At 42.2% G+C, this 11,196-nt stretch overlaps 2 protein-coding genes across 5 annotated transcripts; one reads left to right on the forward strand and one right to left on the reverse strand.

Moving 5' to 3' along the window:
- Nucleotides 1-636: 636 nt before the first annotated feature.
- On the reverse strand, nucleotides 637-3,235 carry zmat2 (zinc finger, matrin-type 2). The gene is made up of 6 exons (XM_061752942.1): nucleotides 3,158-3,235; nucleotides 2,340-2,439; nucleotides 2,109-2,232; nucleotides 1,918-1,991; nucleotides 1,473-1,618; nucleotides 637-1,284 (listed from the first exon to the last, which is right to left on the reverse strand). The coding sequence occupies exons 1-6, from the start codon at nucleotides 3,173-3,175 to the stop codon at nucleotides 1,141-1,143; spliced, it is 606 nt and encodes a 201-aa protein (XP_061608926.1). The 5' UTR covers nucleotides 3,176-3,235; the 3' UTR covers nucleotides 637-1,140.
- A 1,705-nt stretch (nucleotides 3,236-4,940) lies between these two features.
- slbp2 (stem-loop binding protein 2) lies at nucleotides 4,941-10,993 on the forward strand. 4 transcript variants are annotated; one of them, XM_061752933.1, is made up of 9 exons: nucleotides 4,941-5,070; nucleotides 5,807-5,959; nucleotides 6,372-6,452; nucleotides 6,549-6,626; nucleotides 6,721-6,864; nucleotides 7,790-7,951; nucleotides 8,067-8,229; nucleotides 8,840-8,966; nucleotides 10,328-10,993. In XM_061752933.1, exons 1-9 carry the CDS (start codon nucleotides 5,018-5,020, stop codon nucleotides 10,390-10,392), a joined length of 1,026 nt encoding a protein of 341 aa, XP_061608917.1. In that variant the 5' UTR covers nucleotides 4,941-5,017; the 3' UTR covers nucleotides 10,393-10,993. The 4 variants fall into 4 exon arrangements, with proteins under 4 accessions (XP_061608917.1, XP_061608914.1, XP_061608915.1 ...); XM_061752930.1 differs by having other exon boundaries at nucleotides 6,372-6,451; nucleotides 6,542-6,626; nucleotides 6,718-6,864; XM_061752931.1 differs by having other exon boundaries at nucleotides 6,372-6,451; nucleotides 6,542-6,626.
- Nucleotides 10,994-11,196: the final 203 nt, after the last annotated feature.

The following is an 11,196-nucleotide window of genomic DNA, read 5'->3' on the forward strand; positions in this document are numbered from 1 at the left end:
ATTTTGTCAGTGGCTGTCTGTTGTCGTACTAGACTGGCTCCAACTAACAGAGACAAATTCCTTGTGTTTTTTTTTTACTTACTTGGCAAATAAAGATGATTCTGATCAAATAATTTAATGTATTTATTAGTAGTAGAAGTGTTATTAAATTAACCATTTTGCCCTTTTTGTATTTAAATGTTGGTCTACTTTTACTCGAGTCAGACTCAACGACATCCTGAAGTGAGAGGAAATATACCCCCCCCCCCCCAAAAAAAAATCTCAAGAATCAAATAGTACAGTATACTGAATTGAATTGCATGCGGCTATGTTGTTTCCCACCGGTGTTTGAACTTGCGGTTGTGTTGTGAGTCATGGGTGTCATTGTCAAAAAAAAAGATGACTTCTGGACTTTTTTGCTTCGTTGGCACTGAAAGGCACAACCAGCATAGACATTAAAAATGAGTTGAGCTTGACTACATAAAATAAACACGCAGCCTAGCTTCCTTGCTCTTAGTGTTATTTCTACTCGTCTGGAGTGCATTTTCTGTACTAAAGTAGCAATCGGCAGTAGCACTCTACTAAAACGGTGGTTGATGGAAATTTCCGGGGAAAGTCAAAAAGTACTGTATTGACAAGTCATGTCATTGAGTCAACTAATTTAAAAAAAAATCTTGTTTATTAAAATTAAAAAAATTGCTTGAAGCAGAAGAAAACCTGACAATATACAGCAAATAAGTTTTTCTTGATGACAAATGAATTTTGTATTTACTGACATCCATGTTTGCAGCATTATGAAGATAAATACTGTATGAACAAGGTACTTGGTGAGAATGACTTCTTAAATTCCAATAATTTATAGAATGTTGGCCTATTTCTGTTCAACTTGAGGAGCTGCCCCTACAAATGAACAGTGTGTTCAGTTTTGAGCAAAACAATTTTCAAAATAACAAGAAAATTCATTATGATGGATCAAACCAGCAGAACAAGGAAATATAAAATATTTGGAATCTGAACATTATGGAGACTACTAACTGCCATCTGTGCAACAGGACTCTATTGCCGTCCTTCATCTCGCGCGTGCCTTCTTCAGGCAGGGCTCTCCTCCCTTGACGGTATTACCAGATGTGCTGACTCAACAGCGGTGATGTACTCGAGCCGTCAATGACTCTTTTTAGATGACCCGAACCCCGAGAAACCCATGACGGCCGCCATTTCGTCGTCATCCTCGAAGTCGCCGTCATCCTCGGCCCGACGCTTCCTCTCTTTCTGTTTCTCCTTCTTGTAGGCTTTTGCCTTCTCCTCCTGAACATACACACACAATTATGTTATACTTAACTATAATAATATATAACTATAATCCATTAATTTTCTATGCCTGCATATCTTTGTTAGATTTGTGGGTGAGCTGGAGCCTATCCCAGCTGACTTTGGGTCAGAGATGGGTAGCTGTTAGCTGTCACACGTTACGGGTGACTTCATCCTCTCCTGACCTCTTCTCGCAGCTCCTTCATGCGCTCCTCAAAGTCGTACTCTTTCTGCTTCTCTTCCATTTTCTTCTTGTTCACCTCGAAGCGCTTCTTCACTTGATCCAGGGACGACCGTTCAACCCTCATAGACATGCCGAGGTTTCTCTGATCTGCACACACATATATACGCATGTTTGCAGATGGTTTACAAATATAAGCTTGAATAGATTTTTGCAGTATGCTGGCTCACGGAGGTGGCAAGTAACCCTTCGTTACTGTACTTAAGTGGATTTTTCAGATATCTGTACTCAACTCGAGTATTTATTATTGTGAAGACTTTTTTTTTTTTCCATATACATAATGCATCAGAAATTCCACTTATATATATATATTTTTTTTTTACAAAGGGACTTCTATTTAAGTACAAATTGATAGTACCTCAGCTGACTTGTGTGTGAAAGGTACTCACGTTTCTTGCCATTGATGTGATCCAGGAAGTTGATGGAGTCTTTCACCACGCAGTCACACACGTTGCAGTAGTAGCTGAAAGAAGAGGAGATTGCAACGGTATCAAGAAAACAGCAGGATTACATATATTACCAGGACCAAATCATAAATGTGTAAATCCGTTCTTCAATGAGGTGATTTAACTCGACGTACCCGCCCATCTCTGCCTGGGGGGTCGTCTTGGTGATAACGATGGTCTTCCCCAGTTTGGACTCCAGGTCCACTTTGTAGTCTCGATGCCGCAGATTCTCCCGCTTAACCGGCGGCACGATTTTCCCTAAGATGCGTGATGAGTTTGTACAATTTTGATGATTCAACAGCAGTGTCCGACTCTGAACGCGGGAGGATTCTCTGCAAATAAATTGGGGAAAAAAAACAACTCACCATCTCTGCTCTCCTTTTCTCGCTCCTCGGCGAGACGCTTCTGAGCAAGATTCTCATACTCGTCTTTGTCCCACTTCCGACGGAAGTCATTCTTACTCGGCTGAAAGAACAACATGAGCCTCAGTTATAAGAAGGTAGGCACAAGACCCCCCCACCACCAAACTCCCCATAAAAACGCCAATGATTGACATTTTCATGTATTCTGGCTCACTGAACACTACTGTCCACCGGATCGTAACTGTTCGGTATTTACATTTACAAATACATATTATACAGACGTTATACCATTACACAGGAGAAAACAATTTCACATAGCAATTTTGTGTTACGTTTGGGAAACCTGAACACACGAGATGAATGAATGCCAAATTTGGCAGTTGTTTTACCTAATTTTAGCTGCAGGCACGTGAAGCAAAATTCCCTATCCTCTTCTCGTGATAATAAATATCGTTGGTGTGGAGACTCACTGAGCACAAACTGAAATGGTTGATTGTCCGTATTGTAGAGCGATTCATTACACACACAAAAACAGATTAAGCAAGTACACACGATGCAACTTAAGTTAGCGACTGTCCTAAATTGTATGCATAGCGACAAACTGCAGCTACTAGGGGAAAACCTTTTTATTTCGATATTGAGTGTTATTGTTTCTGTGGGGGCTAACGCTATTTTGCTGTCGGCAGAGCACGTTTCGAGACTCAAATTGAGAGAGAAACATCTCACCAAAACTCGTAAACAAAGGCAAAATGGTGTCATTATTAAAAAATGACTAGTTAGCCTATTAACAATACAAAGAAAGCAGTACAAAAAATACTTACCCCGCTGCCAGACGCCATGTTTGCGATAATTTCCGGTATAGAGAGGTCAAGTGTTTACATTTGAGAGCACAGCGCCACCTAGTGCATTGGAGAAACCGTAGAAAAAGATAGCATGTCAACAAGATTGAAAGCAGCTCCTCCGGTGCAAACATGTACGTAAATTATAAAAAAATGAAATGAGAAAAATACAGAATATGAGGTATTTACAACATAAGATCAGTAGCAATGCAAGAAGATAATGAATAGAATTGTGGCATAAATAGTAGCATTTCACAGTATGGATTATTGTTAACACAGACACGTTGAATATTGCACAGTATTGTTTTAAAGACCTTTGAATATTGCAGAGTAGGTGAATAAAGGACACCTGGGGGTCAGGGTTTAGACTGTAGTGTCAGTGTGAGTGGCTTTGAGGGCAACGGCTATAACTTCTAGGGTGAGAGCTGTCCTTAATGTTGTTTGCTTTGCTGAGGCAACGTGAGGTGTAGATGTCCAATTGCGTGGTGCATGTTTCTTAGGATTACTGTGCAGTAACATGCACAGGGGTCCTGGGTTTACGACTGAGTTTATACAATGGCAACATAGGTCAAATTTGTACATAAGTCGGAAGGCACCATTGTCTATCACTGACCCACGCTAACGCAGTAGTAAAGCCATATTTACAGTAAATATTTACAGTATATGAAAAACACTCTAAGGTCATGACTATAAAACAATCAAATGAAAAACTAAATAAGATGCTAACTGAGTGTGAAGTCTAAACAATCAAATGGGCTACATGACAATGTATTCTTACGCCACTACGCCATTTGTTGGGATCATTGTAATACAGGGTGTCCTCGCCCTGCGTTGATTATTTAATTGCTACAGAATGTGGAAAAAAAACTATAAATAGGATAAAGTCATATAATTAAGGGAATGAAATAGAAGTTGGAAAATTGTGGGAGAATTGTTTTTTAAATAAGTAAATAATTGTCCATCCATCCATTTTCTGAGCCGCTTCTCCTCACTCGGGTCACTAGGGTCGCGGGCGTGCTGGAGCCTACCCCAGCTATCATCGGGCAGGAGGCAGGGTACACCCTGAACTGGTTGCCAGCCTTCAAAGGGCACATATAAACAAACAACCATTTGCACTCACATTCACACCTACGGGCAATTTAGAGTTGTCCATTAACCTACCGTGCATGCTTTTGGGACGTGGGAGGAAACCGGAGTGCCCGGAGAAAACCCACGCAGGCACTGGGAGAACATGCAAATAACTCCAAACATGCGGGCCCGGGGATTGAACCCCGGTCCTCAGAACTGTGAGCCAGACACTCTAACCAGTCGGTAACCGTGTTGCCATTAAATAATTGTAAAAGTAGAAAATGTAAGTCATAATTTACAAATCAAGGTACTATTCAAAATGATTCAAAAAGAATACTATTTATTTGTTTTTGTTTCTTTGACTATTTATGGACTAACAGAACATTAGTTTGTCTTCTTTCCAGAGCATAGGCTAACAGCTAGCCTTGCTTCTAATTGTATTTCTTCTTCTTAGTATTTTTCGTCAGTCTGGTTTGGTTTCCAATTGGCACCATGCTGCCCCTCACAGGTCAGTCTTGGTACTACTACAAACAGCACACACGATTTTCGTGTGTTGGGTCTCTCATATTTAAAAAGAAAAATCGTTTAAGATGTTAAAAATTGTTGTGAGAGTACGTCGCTTAAGATATTTATAGTTTATCTTTTTTAAAGGTGCATTTTTACAACTACAGTAGGCCACACCCCTTGCAAGGTGCGTCTCATTAAAGACGCCACTAAAATGGAACATGGCGTCTGTTCGTCCGAAGCGAAGGCGCCAGATTCAAAAGTGGCGACATGTCACGCAGCGGAGTGGAAACTGCAGCCCACAGCCCGCTCCTCTCCTCCAGGTCGGTAACGCACTTATATCAACTATATTATATAGCGCTCTCCTTGCTTCTGTCTTCTACTAATACAGCTAGGAGAACCCGGAAATGCCAGCAAAGCTAGCGCTTAAGTCGCCGTGCGCCACTGACACACGGCAGTTGATAGTCTCAATTTCAGACGTGAAATCCCCTTTAAAATACTTTAACGGGTACTTAATAATGTTCTTTAAAAAAAATAATAAGTAGTTTTTCAGGTTAGGCTGTTGTGACGACGGCGCGCGAGCTCGAAAGGCATTTGTGAGCAAGACTAATATGACGACTTGCGCTTCCGCTCCTGTGCTCTGTCTTTTAATGTGAAATCCTCCAGGAAGTCCTCTGACGCGACAGGCGACAAAGCTTTTAATCACATTCAAGGGCTGACTAGGGAACTTGTTGGACGCTCAATGTAAAGCAAAACCTGTTACAGTGCACATGTATGGATAAGTTGTCACATTTGAAGTTGACCACTTTGATGGGGAAAAAATGTTGATGCAAGTGTGCCTCTGGTTGGTCTTTGCAAAATGAAGCATGACCGGTTGAGCAGTTTTGATATTAAAGCAAAAGTTGCATTTATGTATATATTTTTTTTTTCTCTCTCAACTTTTTGGGAAATTGCATTTTATTCCTAACACACTCAACGTGCATTTCCAGTTTGGGGGTTTGCCATTTCTTTGTAGTTTTGACATCTGTGCAGCGAGTCTGACTCGAGTTCTGTTCTCAGTTTCTGTTTTAGCCCACGGTCATGCGTTTGCGCGAAGGGCTGGTCGACAGCCATGTGGAATGGCCTCCCCGAGCCGCTTCTGGCTGCTGGATGCTCTACACCTGAGCCTTGGCTCCTACCTGGCTGCAGCTCTGTTTTTGACAGCCTTGTCAGGTTGGTCATGTACACTGGTACCTTTGCTTTGTCCGTGACCAAGCTCCAAACTCGACTCACCCATATATGAACTCCATTTTCCCCATTGAAATGCAGTTAATCTGTATGTTCTGGTGTGTTTTAATGAAGAAAAATAGCACTGTAGCCTATCTTAAAGGGCACATCCATCAATTTTCTCTACCGCTTGTCCTTACTAGGCTTGCGGGTGTACTGGAAAAGTGACTTTAATTGCTTGTATAGTATCGGCGGCTGTTCGAGAACTTGCCAACTCAATATTTTCTATGGAACCTATTTTCTGAAAAATTCACCTATTTTGTGCTTTCTCTAATGAAAGTGCATATAAATCTGTGGTTAAATTAGCTATTGACCATGTATAGCCTTTTAGAGTTGACCCTCCTTGTCCTGGTTGCAGTAATGTTTCTCCGATCCCGATGTCACCAACAGCAATCGGCCCGCGAGGAGGGGAGAGATCTGCCACCAACAAACCACGCAGGTTTAATTGGGTTTTGAGCTTCAGGACTGCTGCTGTATAGCTTTTCAAAGTATATGAAACTTTTTTTTTTGTTTGTTTTTTTTTTTTTGGGTGCAGGACATCCATCTTGGAGCGTTGCATCCTTAAAGTGTCGACCAGCAGCGTCGCTGTGGGAACCGAAGATCTGGACAAGAGGTGTGATAACACAGCGGCTTCCCGCTATCCGAGCCCTTACTTGCTTATTATACCCAGTGTCTAATAAACCAGCTTTATCTCGCCATCTCAGCAGGGCTTCGCTCGCTCGCTGCTTCCCTCGCATCCCAGACCCGAACAACACTGAGACAAACGCTGCGGTTCTCAAGCGCAGACAGAAGCAGATCCTGTACGGCAAGACTACGAGCGGCTACCAGAACTACCTGCAACAAGTCCCAAAGTAAGTGAGCAGTGGTGTTAGGATGAGTTCTCAGCCAATGATTCCACCTGCTTGACCACAACAAAAAGCTTTCTGATGGCTCCAAATGGCGCATTGGCAAATCCTATTCTCACATAGTCCTCAGCTTCCATCACTTATTGTGGTGGATAAATTGGATGACTTCAAAAGTTCTGAATCCGATCTGCTTGGATAATTGTGTACTAATGGAGGTTTATTCATGATGGATATTGGAGAAAGTCCGTCTGAGATTGGAGTCCTAATTAAGCGGGGTACAGGCATACCAATAATCGGGCCAAATTTGAGCATTTTTCCAACATTCCGATCGAAGTCTGCAGTGGCACGGTTTATCGGCTGTCTTCAAGATTATAGCGTAATGTGGAGTTTGTTCTGGGTCTGGGCTGTCAGTGGGGAATTAAGTGACCCAATCCACCCCTAAATACCACTGCTATCATGCTGCAATTTTACAAAATATAAAAAACACTACAGTATAACAATGTGTAGCATTACAGCGAGAACTTGGCTACATGGCATATTTCACTACTTGTGTGCAGCACTTCCGGTCGTCGCTCTTATTTTGAAACTCCAAATTGCAGCCCTTCCGGTGGCGGACTCCAACTTGGCGATCACCACACGCTAGCAGGTTTCACTGATTGTCACACAAAAACTACAAAGAGCTGAGTTTTCAGAAGATTGGTTCCCCCCCCCCCCCCCCCCCCAAAAAAAAATTGTAAGTTTGCTGATGCTGAACAGAAAATATGCAGGGGAGGAGGTACTTTTTTTAAAAGACGGGCCCAGATTTCACGCAACTTGTTTGGTGCTTTGGGTTGTTTTTCTCATGTAGCACGTATGCTGCGGCTCAAATGCCAACAAAAGAAACTCTCTAAAGATGAAGTCTTTGTCACGCTGTCAAAACTGCCCTCCTCAGACACTTGAGAGACCCAAAGCTCCACCCGTCCACCCCCAACAAGTACAGGAAGTACAGCAGGCGCTCCTGGGACATGCAAGTCCGTCTGTGGCGACGAGCGCTGCACCAGTGGGACCCGCCGAGCGACGCCCCCGACCTCACTCTCGACCCCGTGGAGCAACTGTAGGTGGCTCTCACCTTTTAGATTCTGAGCACCACACTGACGTCATCATTGATGTGCTATACGTTGTGCTTGTCGGTGCTTTTTATCTCTGGCTGTGAAATGACATTTTGGCAGGCAGAACCAGCTGGCAAAGATGACCTCTGACTTGTGTGACGATGGAGGAGAGAAGCAGAGAGAGAAGGAGACCCTGGCGGCCCCGAAGGCCTCCTCTGTGTCCCCCCTGTCGGCCGACATGTCGCCGGAGCTACCTGACGCCTGGAACGTTCCACTGTCACCGGTAACGTCATGCGCCTACTCCTTACGCTACTCGCAAAAAGTAGGGGAAATTTCACGGACATAAATTGCTCAAAGATTTACAGGAGAACTTAATTTGACCTTTTCTGAACTATTGAATGCACATGTTTAAGTAATCTTTGCACAACTGGCTGTTCTCTGACAAGGACCTGAATGGCAAAATTCAAAACAGGTGTTTGATCCACAAATGGACCAATACATTCCCTTGTTCAATTAGAACTCAAATTAAACAGTCCATCACGCTGTCCAGTTTGACATCATGAGAACAAGGCGAAGCCTAACGATTGAGCAACAGTACCTCGCCATTGCAAGCCGGATGTTCTGAGGAAATTGGCCACTGAGCACAGACTGTCATCAGCTGGTTGCTACAGAGAGACTGGAAGAGTGACAGAAAGGCATAGAACTGGATATTGAGGACCTCTTTGTTGGAGAATTAAAAAAAAAAAAAAAAGTACTGAAACTTTGAACAGTTGGGCATGGGCACTCAAATGTTTCGAGAAGGTCAAATTAAGATCACCTCAAAGTTGTAGTGCAATTTAGGTTCATTTTTGTGAGCAGTCTATTTAGCCTGCTTCTTACAATTTCCCCACTAGGAGCCCGAGAGGAGCCGCCGACCACCTCGCGCCCCTCCTGGCCTCAGCTGCTCATTCAGGATTCAGCTGACCAACAACAACATGGCCGACTGGCTCCACCTCCAGCTGGAGGATGAGCATACAGGGGGTGAGAGCACGAAAACACTTCTTACACTTATCAGTAGTATGCACTTTTATCGTGATGGGGGAAGCAAATGACAATATGCAAAACAAGTCTCCCCCCCCCCATTCCCAATACACTGTTTTACAGCAATAGTTTACCATGCGTATAATTTCGTGTGTACCTGTAGCTAAAAGGTGAAGTATGGAGCCGGTCTCTGAAATACATAAGAGCTTTCACAACAAAAACTGTTTCTGGGAATAAAGAGAGATCTGGGTACCTCCAATCAGTGTGTATGTATAGCGTTGGCTTAATAGTATAATCGCCCGAGCCTTTTTTAACTTTCTGTCACAAAATCTAAATGCCTATGTGCTTGCTTAAAAAAAATATAATAATTTTAGGCAATTAGGTTAATGTACTATATATTGAGTTTTACAGTGCTTTACTACTAATTTATAATGCATCTGTGCCTGAAAAGCGAAGCGTGGAGAGTCTGTCGTTGAAATACACAAACTCGGTCAATAAATGAGGCGATTGTTGCCAACAACCTCAAATTTATTTATTTTTCGCAATTCCTCTTTGTATTATAATATATAGCTAAAGTGGCCAGGGAATCCACTTCTTCCTTGACAATCCGTTCCGCATTCGTCAAAGCAGGTCGAAACGATTTTGGCAAAGCACCTGTAGAAATTTAAAATGTCTGCCATGCCTTTTTATTTAACACAAGAGGTCACCAAATATGACAATAGCTGGTGTTTAGGCATTGTTCGCGTTTACTTATATTTGCATAAATACAGGATATGCATTTGTTTGTTCAAAGCTGTGAAAGAAAACATTTTAAACATTTTCTTGATAAGAGTGGTGCAAATCAGATTAGTTGATTTCAAATGGCTCAATCATAAGCGTGAGGTTTTTAACCTGGATTTAAAAACATTCAATAGTATACTGCATGTGGAGCCAGAATATTTTCAATCATTTAGATTTTTATTTTTCATTTTATTTCCAATACAATCAGGGCCTGCAGTTTTTGCATTGCATGTCTGTGCTGGTCAATCGGCAGATGTGATTCACCAAATGCATTTTGTTTGCAATTGTTCACTTTGCTCAGTGTGTGGTGGGCTTTAGTGCATCCTATTGGGGAAAATGGCCCTTTTGTCAAAACATGCACGGAAAGACGGTCCTGAATAAATTAACATCTTAATGTTCAACAATTTGGTTGCAAGTCGGATTAGTAAATTAACGCAGCGACAAAAGTGCCATATTTGCAACACTGACTGGTTTCGTAAACTAGCTCCCCTCCGTTCTCAGCCATGTTGGTGTGTAAACTGAAGGCTCCATCTGAGACCTTTGTTCAAACAGCTACCTCTTTGCGTTTCATTTCCTTGTAGATTTCGGTGCCGATGACCAACAGGTCCCTATGGTTTCAGACCAGTACTTATGGAATCCCTACTGATCGACCCTCGCTGCAACTAGCCTGGTTCAGTCGTCACTGAGCAATGTCATCATCAAGATGCTGGATTACGTCATGTGCATTTAAATCTTTGTGTGTGTGTGTTTCCGGTATATTTGGCTTTTTAAGAACACTGAGGATTTGAAATGAGCGAGGGGACGATGTGATTGTTTTTTTGTTTTTTTTTTTGGGTCCTTGAGCTTCTTTGCTGCTGTTGTACCCAGGAGGGAATTGATGAGGTTTCCCAGCTGCTCTTAAAGGTATCCCAGTGTTTAACAGGCAGAGGTCGACTTGGCACTTTGACCCAAGCATGTTTCTATCATTTGCACTCTTGTGTTAACCGCACTTTGTCACCTGCGCCGTGTTCTCAATGTCCACAAAACGTTCGTACTTAAAGTCACCATGTTTTTTTGTTTTTGTTTTTTCTCTGTCACTTTCTGGTCTCTGTAGAGGCTGTTTTGTTTCGTTTTTGTCCATGTTCACCTCTGTTCTGATAAGGCTGCTTCCATCTTTTCCTTTTTTTATTTGTTACATAATGTGTGCTGCTTTGAATATTGAAAGCGTCGCTGAAATTAATAAAGATGTAAATAAAGTGTTAAAGCTTGTATTTATTTATACTGTATAGCCATCCGTTTTATGCTGACCCCAAGTGGCCAAGGTGGGCACACCAGGAGGAGCAGCACAATGGCCAATCGATTGATGCAGTGTGACAACTATAATGCTGTCATAACTGTGTTTTTATAAAGTACAATATTAATTGTACAATTTTTTCCCTCATTAAAATACACCTTGGGGGGGATGTGGGGC

Source organism: Phyllopteryx taeniolatus, chromosome 17, assembly GCF_024500385.1.
Source record: "Phyllopteryx taeniolatus isolate TA_2022b chromosome 17, UOR_Ptae_1.2, whole genome shotgun sequence".
Lineage (NCBI taxonomy): Eukaryota > Metazoa > Chordata > Actinopteri > Syngnathiformes > Syngnathidae > Phyllopteryx > Phyllopteryx taeniolatus.

What these genes read in the sequence shown, in the direction of transcription:
- zmat2 (XM_061752942.1), bottom strand. An exon ending in AGAAAAGGAGAGCAGAGATG is followed by an intron (nt 2,233 to 2,339) that starts GTGAGTTGTTTT and finishes CACGCATCTTAG; the next exon opens with GGAAAATCGTGCCGCCGGTT. An exon ending in CCCCAGGCAGAGATGGGCGG is followed by an intron (nt 1,992 to 2,108) that starts GTACGTCGAGTT and finishes CTCTTCTTTCAG; the next exon opens with CTACTACTGCAACGTGTGTG.
- slbp2 (XM_061752930.1), top strand. Translation starts at nt 5,018, where the DNA reads ATGTCACGCAGCGGAGTGGAAACTGCAGCCCACAGCCCGCTCCTCTCC. An exon ending in AGCCCGCTCCTCTCCTCCAG is followed by an intron (nt 5,071 to 5,806) that starts GTCGGTAACGCA and finishes TTCTGTTCTCAG; the next exon opens with TTTCTGTTTTAGCCCACGGT. An exon ending in TGCCACCAACAAACCACGCA is followed by an intron (nt 6,452 to 6,541) that starts GGTTTAATTGGG and finishes TTTTTTTTTTTG; the next exon opens with GGTGCAGGACATCCATCTTG.